The sequence below is a fragment of the Heloderma suspectum genome, chromosome 8, assembly GCF_057233095.1.
Source record: "Heloderma suspectum isolate Gila_16-S chromosome 8, 16-S_ref, whole genome shotgun sequence".
In the NCBI taxonomy this organism is placed as follows: domain Eukaryota; kingdom Metazoa; phylum Chordata; class Lepidosauria; order Squamata; family Helodermatidae; genus Heloderma; species Heloderma suspectum.
In genome coordinates this window covers 34,100,050-34,119,224 of record NC_139465.1, presented here as the reverse complement: position 1 = coordinate 34,119,224, position 19,175 = coordinate 34,100,050, and the positions used below count along the sequence as shown (strand labels likewise).

The 19,175-nt window shown below is 40.5% G+C and overlaps 1 protein-coding gene across 9 annotated transcripts in view; it reads right to left on the bottom strand.

The window, feature by feature from the left end:
* Nucleotides 1-19,175, bottom strand: part of WWOX (WW domain containing oxidoreductase) — an 879,648-nt gene that overhangs the window by 826,217 nt on the left and 34,256 nt on the right. For all 9 annotated transcript variants that reach the window (XM_084811930.1, XM_084811939.1, XM_084811932.1 and 6 more), the window contains exon 5: nucleotides 16,938-17,044. In XM_084811930.1, coding sequence (XP_084668056.1) covers nucleotides 16,938-17,044 — 107 coding nt within the window. The remainder of the gene's footprint in view (nucleotides 1-16,937; nucleotides 17,045-19,175) is intronic.

Here is a 19,175-nt window from a genome sequence, read left to right as displayed (position 1 = left end):
AAAAAACCCTACTAATTTGGAAAAAGCCTGTTAAGACAAGGCAGTTCTTTAAGGACCTTTGTCAAAACACACTACCACAGAAGATCACTTTCTTCCCTGACATTTCAAGAAGTTTCTTGGGCTTTATCATCACCACTCGCAAGTAGGCTGTTTGCATTTGCCAATACAATCTGACAACCTAGTGATACAGTGCGTTAAAAATTCTCTGTAGTATTGACTGCCTGGAGCTGAGGCTCCTTTGGCTAAATACAGTACAGTTCAATTAACAGCTCTTCAATATACAATTTAATTTTTCTTTCATCTCGATCCACAGCCCAGCTTGAAATGAGGAATGTTGAAATAGAAGGCTTGCTTCAATATTCAAAGCACTTTATAAATAAACCCATCAAGCTCGTAATGATTTCTGTCGTAACACGACAGCATGGATGAATGAAGCATGTGGGTTCTCCAAGATGTGGGTGTCACATGTTCCAAGAAAACTAGCAGCCCCAAAAGGTGTGACTCACCCAAAATGATCCACTGGAATAAGACATGCTTCTTATGAAAATGTGTCTGTTTTGATCTTCAACAATTCTTCAGAAAAAGAAGAAAGCTGCTACTTCATTGCTTGAGAATGTAGGGTATGTGTTTGGATGCTACATGATTTGAACATGTTTTGTTGTGATGCACAATCTTCCTTTAAGGACTGAACTCAGAGGAACTTTTGCATTTGAATCTGAAGCCAACTCTGCTCAACACTGACTGGCTGGCTCCATGGGAAAGCACAAGTCTACTTTCTTATTTTTCCCTGTCAGTGCTTTCCCCAGGAATTAAAATGGTGTGTGTATGTATGAGTTGCATATTCAACCCTTTGCCCTTGACTAATGTATGGGATGTATGGCACCAGAGCAAAAAATGAAAGATGTTCCACAATGTTGACTATTTCTTTAGACTTATCTTAAGTGTCAACTGAAAGTTAGTTATATTTACTTTTTTTTCCCTTATAATATTGCACAACTCAGTCAAATTAACTTCTTGAATTGAGTGCTTTCCTTTTCAGTCACTTCTTGTGCATCTGTCTTCAGCTGATATGTTGTGTAAGTGCTATCCATAACAGGTTTCTACAGGGGGCATTCCACGTGAGACACAGTCATTCAGGATTCTTGGTCTGCATATTCATTCACAAACAAACCTAACCATTTGCTCTGAGCAATGATATATAGAGCACAGCATTTAAAAGTTATCTTAAGTGATGCATCCCTGAACGATGCTATTAACAACCACTTAAACTGTGGGTGTTTCAGAAAGCAGCAGAAGCCAGCTCATTTCTAACAGATATATCATAATGTTCTTGAAGAAATCGCAAGATTCACTCTTTCTCAACTAAGAGGAATGCATTCCACTTTGAACCAAAGGCACTTTTTGCACTTAAAATGCATTGTTTTTTAAAAGCTGCCAATACTTCTTGCTTCCAGTACAAGAGGAGCAATACTGACAAAGATGTCTAAGAAACTTTGCAAATAATTTTACTGAGCAATATTTCCACAGCTGTTACAAAGCAGTTTCCTTTATTCAACTGAGAGCAACTTGGAACATTATGGAATGTGGGGGCACAGGAAGTGCAAATCATGCATATTTCCTGTTATGCATATTTAGTACATTGTGAGTTTAAGGCTTTAGGCCAAGGCACAGCATCTCGCCCAAGGCAAACTGGTGACTGTTACAATTTAACAGGGATTTAAAACCAAAGTGTCATCATCCAAACTCAAAACATTTTAGCCACTGCCTAATGCTGGCTGCTGGCAAGGATTCAGGCATCTTTAGCCAAAACAACAATTCTGTTGAAGGGGTATTGCACATCTTCTCACTCAAAGCGCAAAATTTTATTGCTGGGAAAATACTGCTTGCTAGAGCACCTATTTTGGAATGCACATAGTAGAGAAGCTGCATGTATATGAACAGAGGTGTTCACCAAAGTATGCACACCTACACAGAAGCTTGCGAACAGGATTGAGGCATGCACAGCCTTCTTCAAGCACGGCTGTGATCGCATCAATCCTGCAAACCGCCACTCCCAACACCTTTGTTTGGGACAGGAGAAGGGAAAGGCAGTAGCAGGTGTTCTCAGAGCTATCAATTCCAGAATTACTAGTGCTGTTAAAGCACCTGCCTCCAATGCCACCTTCCTCTCCTGGGCTTGAAGTTCTAGCTCTATAAAACTAACATGTGTATGTGTATTTGTCATCACATCCATTTAGTCCACCAAGATATTCTGTAATTTACTTTTCTTGTAAAATATTGAGCTCATGTGAAGAGAGATTTCTGAACAGGTATTCATGGCTTTAACAATCTGAACTGGTAGGTTACCTACAATGGCTGAATTCCTACCAAATCATTTCTGGTGCATTACATTTTGAGTTGACCTAAATGGAACTTCTGCAGAATAAGTTTGAGGTCAGCGCTATTGTTATCACCTAGTTTCATCTTTGCTTTTATTTCTGGCTCTGCTTTTTTAAAATCTTAACTCAGCACTGTGATTTTAATTGTCAAAGAAATAGCATTTATAGTAATTAATTCAAGATTATTTAGAATAACTACACTAATTGGTATGTTCTGAAAATCTGCAGCACTGCAAAATTAAAAATAAACTTCACAAAGATGTAATTTACAGCTAATCTATATTTACAATTAAAGTATGTTTCGAGATTTATTTCAATCTATATTTTTTATTAACTGCAACACAGTAATGGGATGTACTGAGTTCTGGCTTTTCAAACACCTAGATTATAAAACACAATTACACAAATTAGAAATGAGTGCATACGTTTATGTCTTTGTTTGTAACCACAGAATATTCAACATGACAAAGTTAACAAGCAGATCCAAATATCATGGAAACTGTCAATACAACTATGAAATTATTTCTGGAGGGACTGGACAATTGTAGAGACAAAGGGCATAATTGTCCTAATTATACTTGCCTATCACCATTTAGTGCACACATCAGTGGATATAGCAGAAGCAGCTACAGGAACATGTTAAAGAGAAAGAGTGCAGAAGATACTTCAGCAAAGTTTTTGAACAGTAATCTGTTCTGTTCAGTTCAAAAATCTGTTTCAGTCCTCAAAACAACTTAATAGTCTAGTGGTGTGCCTTTATCAGCATCCACTGTTTTTCTCTGGCATATGTCCCCAAAAAGCTGATATAATCTTCACCACGTGCCACTTTTTGTCGTAGGAAGTCACTGGCTCATTAGAGGTGCACAACCTTCCCTACAATGTTGGTTGTGATGTCTAGAGTGCTCCCTGGAATATTTTTTGTCTTGTCCCCCCATAATTTGACCCTTATATATATATCCCTCCCCATGAATTTCAGTCCACCACCTGTACCATCCTCAGTTACCCTAATGCATGGAATGTCCCCCAATAACACTACAAGGTATAACCTATTTTTCTCTCCCCACCCCCTTTAAAGCCCCTGTCCAAAACCCACCTCTTTAGTAAGACTTAACTTTCTATTCCTCATTCCCAAATTAAATGAGGCCTAAGTACTTATACTTCCATCATTCCCTTTTACCCTTGTCTCTTCTATTTCTAACCTCTCTCTGTTGACTCCCTCTTTTTCAACTGTCAACTCCTTGAGCCGGGGAACTGTACTTTTTCTGAAGTTGTCCTGTAAAGCACCTTGCACACTGAAAGCTCTCTATAAGAATAAGTAGGCCCCCGCTGCAAGACAGAGATAGCCTCGCCCGTGGTCCGACAAAATGGGAACCCACCAAATAAGCCAGGAGTAAAAAATATATATATAAAAAATCAATAATATTTATTATAGTCCAACATGTTTCAGACTTTTTGCAGTCCTTCATCAAGGACATTCAGAACAAAGTTATTTTCACATTTGACTGTGTTGGCTCTTCAGTCTCCTGGGCTATAGTTCCAGGCCCAGTTCAAAGTAACTGTGCTTGCTTCAAAACCCTGCAGAGTTTGGGCCCCAGGTACTTCTTGACCATCTCCTCTTGTATCATTCCTCCCAGGCAGGGGTGCAGGGTGCACGTTTTAAAATCCAAGGTCCAAAGTTGGGCGGCAGGATGCTGAGTTACGAGATGCTCCAGAAGGCATCACCGCCTCGCAGGGCTCTCTTTTTCTGAGGCGCTGACCGCTCCCATGTGAAGCTTTGCCGCGCTGAACCATGGCGAAGACTTGGTGGCAAGCTGTCCTTTTCCTGGGTGGCCACCTGCTGCTTGTGCCCACCTGCCTCAGTCTCTTCCTCCTCCTCTTGCCACCCCTCCTGGAGGGAACCGACACTGAAAGCTCCGTGGGCAGCGCTCCCTATCCAGGTACATCTGAACCTTCTTTTATTGCTAAAAGTGAAGACTGTTTATTTAAATACTTTTTTTGAAGACTACGAGAGATGGGTTCGCCCAGTGGAATGCTTGAATGATACAATAAAAGTGAAATTTGGCCTTGCAATTACCCAGTTGGTAGATGTGGAGGAGAAAAATAAAGTGATGACAGCAAATGTTTGGTTGAAGCAGGAATGGGTTGATGTAAAACTGAAATGGGACCCTAAAGACTATGCTGGAATAACATCTATTCGTGTCCCTTCAAATTCAATATGGATTCCAGACATTGTTTTATATCACAAATAAGCATTTCATGTTTTTCTATGTAATAATTATTACCATTGTTGTAAACTGCCCAGAGAGCTTTGGCTATGGAGCAGTATAGAAATGAAATAACAACAACAACAGATCTACTGAAAGCTGCCACTTGAGACAAGACTCAGGGCCAAGGGTTCAAAAGCTGACTTCATAGAATAGTAGAGTTGGAAGGGGCCTACAAGGCCATCGAGTCCAACCCCCGACTTGCTCACAAGTACGTATCCTAATCATTGTTCCAAAACAGCAAGATTTGGGATGTTAACTGTCAGGGTTGTATCTGAGCCCATAGAGTCCCAAGGCAGCTCTGATTCTGAGGAAGAGATACCATTTGTGGGAGAGGAACTCTCTCACACTTCAGAGGCGCAGCTGGAGGGGGAGCCCCCCCCCCACTCACATCCCTGGGAGTGACAGTGACCCAGGCATGGAAAGGGAGGGACAACTTGAGCTTTTACATGCGAGGCACAGGCACAAGTGAGAGATTGCAGGAGCTGAGCTTAGGCGCTCAGCCCGATTGGCTTGACGTCAACAGCTGTGCCCCAAGGCCCCACGGGAGAGGGGGAGATCTTCCCCTCCCACCCCTTAAGTTCAGAGAGTTGCTGCGTTTTTCCAAAACGGAGATCAACTGACGTCCTAATCCTTAGAAACCTCTAGGTGGCTGTTCCTTTGTAGTTCCTCTGAGTCTCAGGCAATTAGCATCTGTATGCTTCATTAGGCTGAATGGAATTAAAGCCTTGGAAAGCAGCCCTTTTGTCTGAGTGTTGATTCTGGCTACTGGAGGATTTGGTAGGCAACAGGGGCACCCTGACATTAACTTTCAAAAAAGCCTTGTTTTGCTCTTTGCACATGTGCACTGGTGTCAAGAACTACAATAAAGGAATGTTGGGAAGGAGGAAGATGGACAGGTGGGACAGTTAAGTGGCGGTTGGAAGAGGGGAAGAGAGTTAAGCCGGATCAGGTGAGGAGGGAGCTGAGTTGGCCAGCAGAACTGGGAAGGAACTGGTTTTGGAGAGGACTGCAGCCAGTGAAGAACTGCATGTGGAGGGAATGACATGGGACAGAATGACTGTGAGGAACAGGTAGATTGGGAGGCCTGCACCAAAGAACGGGACAGAGAAAAACACAGATCATCAGCTGTCTTAAAGAATATGATACAGATCTCCAATGACAAGGAAAGCCAGAAAGTGAACTTTTACAATACTGAAAGGGTTATCAGAGGTTACAGGGGTATTAGAGTATTTTTAGCTTTGTAGTTAATGTTCATAAAAATTGTAATTCTCTTAACATTGGTAAATATTGATAACGCTTATAAGTCTCTGCTGGAATTTGTCCAATACCCATCTCAGATTGTGCTACCAAGAACCATCACACATTGTATAGAACAGCACAAGAAAAATACCAGGGGAAGAAGGATAGTCTACCCATTCTCATTCTGGAAATTCGCAATTGTCAGTGTTGGCAGATACAATGGAAGGAAACTATTGCACATGATGGTGTGGACACCTTTTGTAGAACTCTCAGAGTAATGAGAGCACGTCCCACTAGCCCTGCTGTATTTATGCTCATCTGGAGATTGCCTCAGATATACTATTAAAATATTTCTAAGCCACCTTTCAGGGCAGGAGCCTTCCCAAAGCAGCTTACAACAAAAAAATAGACTGATACAATTTCATAAAAACAATAATCTAAAAGCAACAGCATGCACACATAATCAGAGGAAGGCCAAAGTAAAGAAGTAAGTTTTCAGGGCTTTCCTAAAGCGCTGAAATGTTGGGGCTGGATGGACTCTTGACGGCAGTCCATTCCAGAGGTGTGAGGCCACTGCAGAAAAGGCCCTCTCTCATGAACTTGCCCACCTAACTGCCCTCAAAGGTGGGCAACTGAAAAGGGCCTCTGTTGCTGTTCTTAAAGTGCAGGGAGACTAATACGGGTGAAGATGGTCCTTTAGGTAATTCGGTCCCAAGCAACCCATTTAAGGCTTTAAAAGTCAAAACTGGTGTTTCCGACTCCAAAACTGAACTCGGAAACACAATGGTAACCAGTACTGCTGGCGCAGTATAGGAGATATATGATTTGACCACCTCACCCCTACCAACACTCGGGAAGCCTCATTCTTCACCATATATCATAATTTATAGACAAAGAAAATATTCATGTAGGAATATGCCTGCAGAAAAAACTATTCATCAGATACATGAAGAATGCATACACTTACGTTGCCACTATTTTTTTGCAAGTACTATTTCTATTTCTGCACATCTCCCCATTTCCTACGAAAATACAAAGCAAGGAGCAGTAATATTTTGTCCTAAAATTGCTTTACAAAATAGACCTTGTAAGACAAGCCTAGAGGAATTGAACTCGCTTTTCAGAAATATATGTTCCCTGCTGTATCTGAGTGGCTTTGAAAATCATAGGAAGCACCAAAATGTGGTTATGTGGGTTACTCATGCTTTCGAGATGGATTAACTTCCCATTTGCAGGTATCGAAAACACCAAAAAAGCAGATGAGTAAGACACTGACTTGGGTCAGATATAACATCAAACTATGGTTTGCAACACTAGCCTAGGGTGGCCATGTGTCCTCTTTTATGGAGGGCTGTCCTCTATTTTGAAGGCATCCTCTGTTTGAAGGGCTGTCCAGTCCAAGTCCCGTATAAAGAACCATCAGAAGGAACAACCGGGACTTGAAGCTGCCCATCAACAGCACTTGAACAGCTGACTGAGCAAGGTACAGGGGTCACCTGGTCACAGTCTTCCACACTATGGTGAGATGAGCTGTATTTCTATTTACATAGTAATTATTCATAAATTTGCACCCATGCATATGAATTAGCATACGCAAATTTTATGCAAATTGGTGTCCTCCTTTTGGGCAATGTATGTCTCCTTTTTTGGTGCTTTATAAGTGGCTACCCTAAGTACAGCCAAATCAACAACATGACGTGTAATTGGCAGCAAACCAGAATCTGAAAACATGGTTTATAGTTCATAGATTGCGCACACTCGGGTTTGGTGTTGCATCTGTACTGAATGTGGCAAGTGATGGAATGACTGCAAATAACTTTTTTATTTTAAACATTAACAAACAAGAATGGAATATGGAAGACAAAATAAGCTTAATATTCAACATGCACATGTTCTAAATGCCATCACGTCTTATCCTGCTTTGAGTTACATAAACATAATAAAATATTATTTCTTTCCTAGTCCATAATCTCCAGAAATGTTTCATGAAATCTTGGTTCTGAGTTTGTTTAATTTGAGCAACACAAAGTAAGGCCCCTGTGAATCTCTCACAGGCCCCTCAAACACACAATCATGGAAACTTAATATTTTTATTAAACAATCAAATTTAATGGTGAGGCTTATTTCCACTATCTCAAGTGAAATAGGGAGAAGAAAAAACAACTCTGAACAAGCTCTGCATACTATAACTTATTTTTACCACCGTCTTATAAAGTTATATGCCAAGTAATAAAACTGTCCCCACAAAAATGATGCACTGAGAATCTTTAACTGAACTAAATTAATAGAGATTTTGCACAAAAATTGGAACAATTTAGATTGCATTTCCAATGTAATTTTCCTTATAAATATGTCCTGAGATTAAAGGATTGTGGAAGCAACAAGAATTGCTGTTCATTTTTGCTTTCTCCAAACGTTTCCCCTTTCCTTGCAAGGTTCCTATCGCAAGAAATCCTTCCTGGCCCACAGTGCTCACGTGGCATGTCACAACTGAAGCCAGAATAATTTTAATAGCATGGGTCTGCAATCAAAAGCAATACATATTTTTCCCTCTAGCACAATCAGGAACACACATGTGAAATGCTTCTTTCCAGCACATAAAACAGAAAAAAGCAATGTAAAGATTTTTGCATTACCTCACTTCATAATGAATGGACAGTTATATCTCGGGTGTACTCCCACCACACAAATAACATCAATCTACCCCTACTTAATACAGTGCCAGATCTTACAAAACAAACCCAATGATGGTGTTTCTGACTTCCTTTTGCACCATCTTGCCAATCACAAAATGTTATTTTTAATTTAGATTTATAGCTCAAGCTATCCCTAAAGCCTCAGAAAAACCACAGTTCCTCATCTCATTTATTCTCACAACAACCCTGTGGAATAGGCTGCTATTGCTCCCAGTTTACAGATGGGAAACCAATGCCAAGACATAGCAACTTATCCATAGCTACTATGGTTAAGTTGGACTGTCAAATCCCAAGGTCCAAGTTGAACCACAATGACCAGAACAAAATAATATTTTTAAATTGGCACCTGTTTTTTTGTAACAGGGGTGGACAGACTTCAGTCTTGCATGTTTGGTTTTGAAATAAAATCTGTGGGGTCCAACAAGGGTGCTTATTGGGTCTCATCCAAACTTTTGAACTATGAAAGTTTAGCCCAAATTTGTGTAGGGTCGGTTGACAGTGGTGAAAGAGGGGCAGAACACTTTCATATTTAGGGGGAGCTCTGCTTCAGTCCCCTCCCCTCCTCCAAATTCATGTATCCTTACCCACCAAAAATGCCTAAATGCCCCTCCAATTTCACAGCCTACACATGGAATTATGAAAAGGGACAGTACCAATAGGGATCAGAAAAAACAGCTGGAAGGCAAAATTTAAAAAAGTAACAGCTGCACCCGCTGAATTCTCAACGCGTTTCGAAATGGATCTTTATCAAGGGAAAAACTCCTAGAGACTTTTCTGGAGGATTCTTTCTCCCTTACTTCTTTGGAAGAAGTATCATTACAAGTACCATTCTCATAATTCCCACCCCACTACCTCACATCACGGATGCATAATGGTGAAGGATACCCTCTAAGTTGTTTTTCAGTATGGGAAATAATTCTAAGTCTAGAAGTTTTAAAGCCTCAAAGAAAATTCAATTGGTCAAAAAATGGATCCAGGATGTTTTTCTCCAGGACCTTCTTCTGAAAATGTTCATAGTATTATTAAGTCACTCCTCAGAAATTCTTCTGCTGGTTTTAAAATGCAGACAATGAAAATCACTTCAGAAGCAAAATAGGGCCAATAATATAATTACAGTGGTATGCCTGCATAGCCTGAGTTAATGTTATTATTTGACATTGCAAGGCTATGCTTTATCCCATGAGTCATAATGGAGACAAGGTTCACTCTAATTGGTTCCAAAGCACAACCTACCCTCAACAATCTTTCCTCAGGACCAGTAATGTTAATTTCTACATGACTGTAAATAGTGTTTGCCAACAATACAAACATGGTAATAAGAGGCTAGGTGGGTAAATAATGTGGTTACAAAGCAGCTTATTTGCATTTTTATTTAAAACTGCCTTCGTTAAAAAGCAGCTCAGATTTCTCTTTGCAGAAGGAGCCTTGGTTAAGAAGTAGAGAAGTAATTACTCTCTTTAGGGGTTCTTTTATATGTCCTTTAGGGAATTGGAATGAAAAGATAAGCAGAATTAGAAAGGGAATCATGTAAAGTATGAAATGTACTATAAACACTTAGTAGTGTATTTACCATAAGCTAAACTGGCCTTCTTCATTAAAGGAATATACAGAATGCTTATATTGCCAGCTCTGTACTAGACAAGCTTAATAATATACAGTTGGCAAGTGGAACTTCTTCAAAAAATTCATTTACAAATAGACCTTGGCTTTTGCAAAAATGAATACGGAATGTGCGGGTGTATATATGCATTCCTGGCTGCTGCAACAAATGCCCCCTCTCCTAATATGAGGCTGGTTTTAACTCCAGCACAGCTTCCCAGCCAAGCCTCAATTCTTCTGAGGCAGGCTTTGAATCCTGAATTTCAGAGAGAGACAGGTTAGAAGGTTCCATTTTCAGTTTTTTCTACATATTTCAACACTAGGCCACAATCCTAATTTTGTATCATTAATCAAATTTCTCACAAATATGTTTTTATTATTATTCAGGTGATGAAGTCACATAATTTTCAAAGAAGGCAGGTGCATTGAGGTCATCTACTCCAATGCATCTGTATGGTTCTGCACACCACTGCTTTCTCTTCTTTCCCGTGAACATAATCTCTTGATTCAGCACTGTACACAGAAAGACCTGCTCAAAGACGACAATGGGCAAGTTCCTGTACATGGAACCCCATGTTGCATGCACAATGTGTCCTTGTAAATTACCAAAACATAATTGGAAGGAATTTGAGTAGCAATGTGATATCGATTAACCTTTTTTGAAACACATCTATAAGAAACTTCTGAGGTGTGCCTACCAAATCTTTAAAACCATCTTTGGCTTACCTGCATGAACCGGAGATGCTCCTTTTATATTTCAAAATCTAATTACTTTTTAGAAAATTGCTGCATTTATTTGGATCATAAAATCACATCTATACTACGGCAATGGTGCAAGGCGAGCGATACACACAGACAGACAAAGGTCTGAAACAGTTCAGCTGTTGTCAGGACATTGATTCAGTATAAACTATATCCACAATTCAACAGTGAGCCAGCCTTTCAGAGTACAAGAGGCTCAACACATCTGCTATATAATTCAGGCCCTATTTTACAGTGGTTTCATTACCAACCATAAAAACTGTAACAGTGGAACTGTATAAACAAACTGAACAGTGTTTTTACTGTAAAACATGTACGTACTATAAATATTTGTCTTTCCTTTCTCTCAGCATCTGTAATGAGAGAGGCAAATACATGCCATATGTTTATAGTACATGGGGAAAAAAGTATATCTCAACAGTTCATCCATGCAGTTGTTTGTGAAGCAGTTAAATCGTTTTAATTCACCCATTTGCTTTTTAACGCATAAATTTCCCTGCAAACCATTAAGAAAACAGTGCGGCACTGAATGTTTTCGGTGGTTCGATTGTTGATGTGAATGCTGCCATTGGGAGGCAGGACAAAGCGGTCCACGGAAAAACCTAGCCTTCCACTGTTTCATGCATTTGTGTGTGCATGCATGCTTACAGCCATTGTTTCCATCATCTCCCACGGATTCTGTACCATTTTTATTTTTAAACTTGGATGAGAGTTTGTTCCTGCGTAATCCCAGCTATTTAGGGATCGCGTAGTGAACATGATGTCATCACAGTGCCAAATATTTGAACATGTGATGATGTCTGTGAAGGCAAACTAAGCCCTTCCATTGCCCTCACTCTAAATGGGAAAAAGAGGCAAAAAGAGTAGTTTTGGCACAGAAGGAGAGAGAATGCAGAGAGTTAGGTGTAAACTAAAGGCAGATTTTGAGTGCAGCTCTCTCTCTCTCTCCCCCTCTCTAGCTCTCTCTCTGGAGCCTCACATTATACTTAAATCTTCTTTATACAAGTGCAATATTATTTTTTAAAATGACAAACGCATGAGCATAAAGACTTGCGATTTAAATACTATAGGTTGGATCCAAAGGTGTTCTTCCACTGATAAGAAGGGATATTTTACACCTTGCAGTAGAGCATTGTGTGAGAAAAGTGCAACTAAATCCAAGGATGTTGTTCTGCTTGGGCAATCTCTTGTACAAGCCGAAAACTACTATAGGAACTTCCTATTATAGAGCTGTGTGAACTCTTAAGCATTTTCAAAATAGTCGCTAGCAGCTTTTTCCCTTCTGCTCATGGAACTTTGGTTGCAACCCTATAATTTTGTGTATATTCTGAGGTATTTCTTAAGGAGATGGCTACAGTGGGGAGCTGTGAAACCCTACTCAATCATTACTCTTTCATTCAGAGATGTCAATAATATAATACAAAATAAGCCCCCGAGTTCTTCAGCTCGTGGCATAGGATTTCAGCGTTCTCCTGAGCAAATGTGTTTACAAACTGTACCAGAGTGTTTTTCATTAAGCCTTAAAGTCAATTAAGCTGCGAATTGGAACAATCATTCCTCCTTTGCAAAGTATTGATATTTTCTTTTCCTGGCTGCTTTAAGGCTTTTTCCACTACTCATGAAGAGATTTATGCTTGACAATTCCTTTCTGATTAAAATGAATCATAGCTCCAAATTCTAATTTCTTTTTTTTTTTTTTTGCAGTCTAAGAAATCATCACACAGTTCAAAACCGATATCAACCTCCAACATGCCATGACAACCTCAAGGCAATCTGAAAACCAAATGGAAATACGTTCTTAAACCACAGTACACCAGCACATATTTTTATCCCTCCCCACTTCTTCCAAGGAAGTCATTGTGGTATACATGGGCTCCATGTTTTCAGCCTTGCAACAAGACTGTGAGGTGGGTTATGCTCAGAAAGAGAGTGATTCATGGTCACTTAATGAGCCTCATGGCTGAGCAGAGATTTGAACCCAGGTATTCTATCTGGCCATCATCCAACACTAGTCACCCTTACACCAGATCCCCCAAACACCCCAGTTATGTAGGTTAGGCTGACAGATGGTCTAAGACTAGCAATATGCTTCAACAAAAGCAGCTATTTGAACTGGGACATCTCTGACCCAAAAAGCTATCTACTACACTGGCTCTGGATCTCAGTTATCAGTTGCGGGAGAAAATAAACTCAGTGAGCTCAAGACAGAGTTGGATATATCTATAAAGAGAAATGATGTGAATTTTACCCGAGACACCACAGTTGTTGGTCCTACATGGGATCAGGTACGAGTTCCTTCCCCTTCACGTGGACACGCATTTCCCCACCACCTGCTCTTGCTATCACAGTCTGTCATTGTACATTCACCAGTTTTTAACTGGTGATTTCACCACAAAACTGATCACCTCTGACCAAGGTTTTTGTGCAGTTCTCTTCAAAATGCAGCCTAGTCATCCTCAGTGATTTTGTTTTTTAATATATTTACAGTACAGCTAATGTGACAAATTGTATCTTAAGGAATATTTTGCCATCCATAAAACGACAGTGGTCTACAATCTTTGGCTGCCTTGCTGGCCAAGCCAAACACTGTAACTGCCAGCCCCCTCTAGCTAGTAATCTCCTCAGGGTGTGGAGGGGAGGGAGTATACACTGTAGGGCACCATTGTGTCCAAAGACACACCACACTCTTGCAACATGGCCTAGGGGGAGGCAGGGAGCAAAACATCAGCTCTTGGGCGCTGCCTCCTGGAGGCCCTTCACGTGTCTTGGAGCTCACAACCTCTTCTCCGGGCAGCTGCTGAAAGCACCTCCCCTTCCCCACCTCTCTCCTGCAGGAATAAGAAGAGGAGAGAGTGCGCTTCTGGATATCACTGACAGGATACACTCTAATAAGCTTTGGGCAGCATTGTCCAATATCCCACTCCACCTGGCTCTTCTCCAAGGAAGCATGCGCTCTTGGGCAGCTCTACCCAGAGGTGCACAAAACGCCTTCACAAGAAAGAGGTATTCAGTGCTCCAACCCACTTGGCCTTTCCTGAGGGGAAGGTCAAGTGGCATCATGTGCCTAAAGGCACATGCAATGTCTGCAGGCAGCACATGCTTCCTGCCCCATGCAGTCTCCATGCCTCTCTTAGCATGGCAAAAGGGACTTGGCCAGTGCTGGGAGGAGCAATCTGTCTTCCCAATACTAGTCAAGTCCCCAGCTTCATGCAGCATCCTGATGGAATTCTCAGAAACACATTTTCTATCAGCCTGAAGGGCCAGCAAATTTAAGTTGATTTATTCTGATCAAAACATAGAATATTCTATGTTTTAGAATAGTTCATGCTAGCATTCTATGTCTTAAGCAACCGGGTCATTTCACTTTGAACATGGGTTATATTTCTGTAACGATCTCAGAATTCAGATTCTAGTTCCCCCATGTCTCCTCACCTCTGCTAAGGTAATTGTCAGGGTGGACACTGAGCCCATAGAATCCCAGAGTAGTTCTGATTCTGAGGAAGAGCAGTCGCTCCTGGGAGAGGAGCGCGCTCCTCTTTCCCAGGACCAACAGCTGACGGAGATTCCTCCCACCAGCATTCCTAGTTTAGTTAGCAGTCCAGGGAGTGACCGAGCACAGATAGCAGACTTGGTGGATGCGCGACGCAGAGAGCGGCGCCAGATGGAGGGCACGGAAAGGAGGCATAGTGCCACGTTGGCGCGCAAACAACGGCTGCACCCAGAGGATCCAAGGGAAAAAGGGAGGGACTCTCCCTAGTCCTTAAGTTCAGGGGTCTGCCAGTAATTCCCTTTCAAACGGGGACCAACTGTTCCAACTTAGGGCATAGGTACTGTGCTGCTCAGATCTAGTTGCAAACGGTATAGTTGTTAAGTTGTAAAAGAGGAATAAAGCTTTCAAAGGAATTCCTTTGTCTGTGTCTGGACTTGGCTACTGGATTAGACTGAGAGAGGCCTCCAAGGAGCCCTTGACAGTAATAGTACCCGGCCAGTAATGTGCCATTGTGATGTCAGAGCAGACCTGCCAATGGCATCAAGAGATGTGGCAAACGAAGAAATCACAGGTAGAGAGCACAAACGTTGAGGAAGAGATTTTGGATGGTCAGACCACTATATTAATGGCCCCTAACATACATACACGAATGTAAGGCTCAGAATTTTAATAGCAGTACCAACCTGTTAAAATTAGACAAATGCATTTATTCTAAACATGTTTTTCTTCTTTGTTTTAAGTAGCTGTTGTCTTTTATCTTCTTCCCAAGATTGCTTACAATTTGATGTACATTCTAAACATCCTGTAATTCATCAACTAATTCTCTCCTAGTTACACAATTCAAGTAATTAAAGTTCAGTAATAACTTATTCTTTCTGCTCCAGCACCTGCATTTCATTTGTTTATTTTCCCAGAGTCATAAATCTGAGGGACTGTCAAAGTGCCATAATATTAGTGCAATAATCAAAGTTAATTAGTCCCTCTCAATAAACAACAACAAAGCCAAAGATGCATTTAAAGTACTCTGACTACCCACTTTACAGGGGAGATTGTACTGTGAACAATTAGGAGTGGAGACCGCTTAATAAATAAAATGCAGCGCTTCTGAAATAATGTGAAACTAAAGCAACATGGGACCTTCGTTCTTCGATTCACTCCCAGGAATGCAACATTCAAACTTGCGTTGAATACTTGGGTGCATGAAATCCCAATATGGCCCTCAGTAAGGACAGCTTGAACACAAAGCATGAAAGAGAGACGTCCGTCTCCAGCCACACATCAGGGAGCCGCAGCCCACTGTGGCTCTCAAACACATGGTCTCAAATATTTTACATTTCACATGCTTACTATGGCAAACACAAGTAGAAACAGAATCGCTATGAAAAGTATGAAGCAGCTAATTCTTCGTAGAGTTTTAGTGTTCTAAAGCTGTTTTAGAAGTCCTGTATAGCCAATCTTGTGTGCAGAGAAAGAAACAGTCAGATCAGCTGTCACCGATGACTGTTCATCCAACATGGTCTTTTAAAAACACACTGAGTATTTCCATATCCTCTAATTGGCTCCATTAACTACCTAGACGTAATCATAGCATTAACCCTTGGTGGTTGTACAACGTGCATTCATGTTGGCCTCAAATTAACTGAATGAAGATGTGTACAAAGGCAGTTTATAGTGGTGCATCAAACATTTTCATAAGGGCTGGCTCTATTTAGACAGCCACATTTAAAATAATATATTTTCAAGAATTACTGAACAATGTATTTAACCCACACTACACAATGTATTTAACCCACAGTACATTACACAAGAGGGACAAAATCTGTGTTGTCTATACCGAAAGCATCAGCAGTCTCTTAATCCCTTTTGTGTGAGGGTGTGGCCCAAACATACTATTATGTTTATTAACTACTGTAACATTTTACCTATGTGCATGACTGTCAAAGTTTCAGGTATTCCACGGAACAACAGATAACTATTGTGTGTTCTTCCCTTCTTTACCTTCTCCTCCATCTTCCTTCTCTCCCAACTATATCAAATTTTAGATTTTAAGCCTTTTCAGGGCAGGTATTTGTCTTGTTACTATGTGAAGTGCTCTACAATGGATCTACATAAAATAATAATAGTGTGCATCCTCACCCCTCCCCAAAGTACTCAAGTAACTACGAAAAAAGCCATTGTTAAGACAGCTTCACTGCTTTTCCAATCTCTCCGTTTGCAAGGTAACAGGCAAGCCTAGCTGTTCTCTCCCAATTCTCATCCTTCAGTGCTCAGAGTTTCAGCTAGCTAACCCTGCTATCGCTGTACATTTGGAATCTGAACCAGGGTTAAAGTAACAAACTATGGCTAGAGCTAACCATGATTAAGCGTTAGAAAGGCTGATTGTATCAACAGGCAGATTTTGGTAAAAGCAAACTCCCCGCTCCTCTCTATTTTGAACCTTCATGTTTTCCAACAGCATTTGAGCTTGGTCAAGACTGAGTTAGAGTCAAGAAGCACAATCCCTTACCCATTCTTCTAGGATGCGTTGCACAGCCTCATTTGCCCTCAACATGTTTCGGCAGGCAAGGATGACATATGCACCATGAAGTGCAAAGGACTTTGCCGTTTCAAAGCCTACAACAAAACACACATTGAGAAGTAAGAAAGATTTAAAGATAGCTAGTGGGTAGAACGCAGGCAGGGGGTATAACCTGGCAACCAGGGAACTGGAAATATCTGGATACTTTATTTATTCATGTCAGAAGCATCACAATTAAAAACAGACTATAACACTTAACATTTAAAGTATAAAATGTAGAAACTAAAATATATAAAATAAATATATAAAAATTAGACAACTCTTGACCAAAAACTAGCAACATTAATTGCATTCTGTCGCGCTATCATAAGGTCCTCATGGGTGCATTCGTCAGGGCACAAAGGGCAAGTATACATATGTGTTGTGTCTGCACAACACATATGAAGAGTGCTAACACACTCGGGCATCCCCTGGGCAACAGCTTACAGCTGGCTAATCCTTTCAATCCAGAAGCATCTGGATACTAACCCAATACCAATACAATATAGTTATTTAGGACTTCCTGAAAAAATGTTTACCTCACCTAGCCACTGACATTCCAAATGGCTTACCGACACTGAAAACCAATACTAGAACTAAAAATAAAACCAAATTTAACTATAAATATAAATTCAAAACAGGAACATTAAACTCGGCAAGCCACCAACATTTCTCTTTCAGAAGGCTTTTTTTTTTTTAGGAAAGACTTTATGAACCTAATTTTTAACTGATATTGTTCTCTGTTTTAATTGTTTCCTTTGCTTATGCTTTCTCAATTGTAGCATGAATATATTTCTGTTTTATTATGCTTTAGCTATTGTTTTAAACTTTGCTCTCTCTTTTTTTGGCTGCTTTGAGTACAATAAAAAAAACTTTGTTGCACTGCACACCTGCTTGACTACACATTAAAAAGGGAGAAAAAAGGATGTTGTGTTACAAGAGGCAACTGCAAATGAGTGAAAAACCGTAAGAATCTGAAAATATGATTCACTGTTGACACGCAACCTGTAAATATGAAATACATAATTTTATAATAATTCTGATATGAATGTACAAAACTGCACATTACAATAAAAGAAAACCAGTGATTCAGAAAGGCTTATTTTATAGCCAGTATACCCGGTATAGACAGGTATCCACTATATATATTTCAAATTATCTTTTTCAAACAGTTATTTCAAATCACACTAATTAACGGTAGCAGAAGCAATGTTGACCTCTCAAAATTCAAGGCTAGTGAGTTATAACAGGAATGGTATCCCACTCTCAGAGGAGAGTTCACGTTTTCTTCAAAATATCAATGTCTGTAAATAAGTTAGAATCATTTGCACAAACTGCAGCTTAAAAATACCAAACATTGCAACGTCCATGCGTTGAATATACATCTTCAGCCAACAATAGGCGCCAACCCTTGTATAAAGCTGCCCATCCTGGAAATAGATCGCCCTACCTGCCCCCATTATTTGCTGACACAGTCTCCACTGGAAATTGTTTAGGGAGCAAGCTACAGGGCCCTTGACTCTCACACAAAAGTCCATCCATAACAGAGCCCCTGACCAGGACAAATAAACCCTGTGCTGTACTCTTTCAGGCGCCAGGTGAAGACGTTTTTATTTTCCCATTATTTTAGCATTATAGCCTTTTAACTTTTCAAATCTCTTATTTTAAATCTCTGCATTGCTGCTAGGTTTTATTCTGGTTGTATTTTTATACTGTAGTTTTAAGCTTTTAAATTTTATACTGTTTTTATTCTGTACTTCGTGGTTTTAGTTTTTGTGAACTTTGGCTATTGGGCGGCTGTTGTTGTTGTTGTTCAGTCGTTCAGTCGTGTCTGACTCTTCGTGACCCCATGGACCATAGCACGCCAGGCCTTCCTGTCCTGCGCTCTCTCCTGGAGCGTGCTCAAGTTCATATTCATTGCATTGGTGATGCTATCTAGCCATCTCATCCTCTGCCGTCCCCTTCTCCTTTTGCCTTCAGTCTTTCCCAGCATCAGGGTCTTTTCCAGAGAGTTTTCTCTTCACATCAGGTGGCCAAAATATTTGAGCTTCAGCTTCAGTATCTGTCCTTCCAATGAGCACTCAGGGTTCATTTCCTTTAGGATTGACGGACCTTTGTCGGCAAGGTGATGTCTCTGCTTCTTACTATGCTGTCTAGGTTTGCCATAGCTTTCTTCCCAAGGAGCAA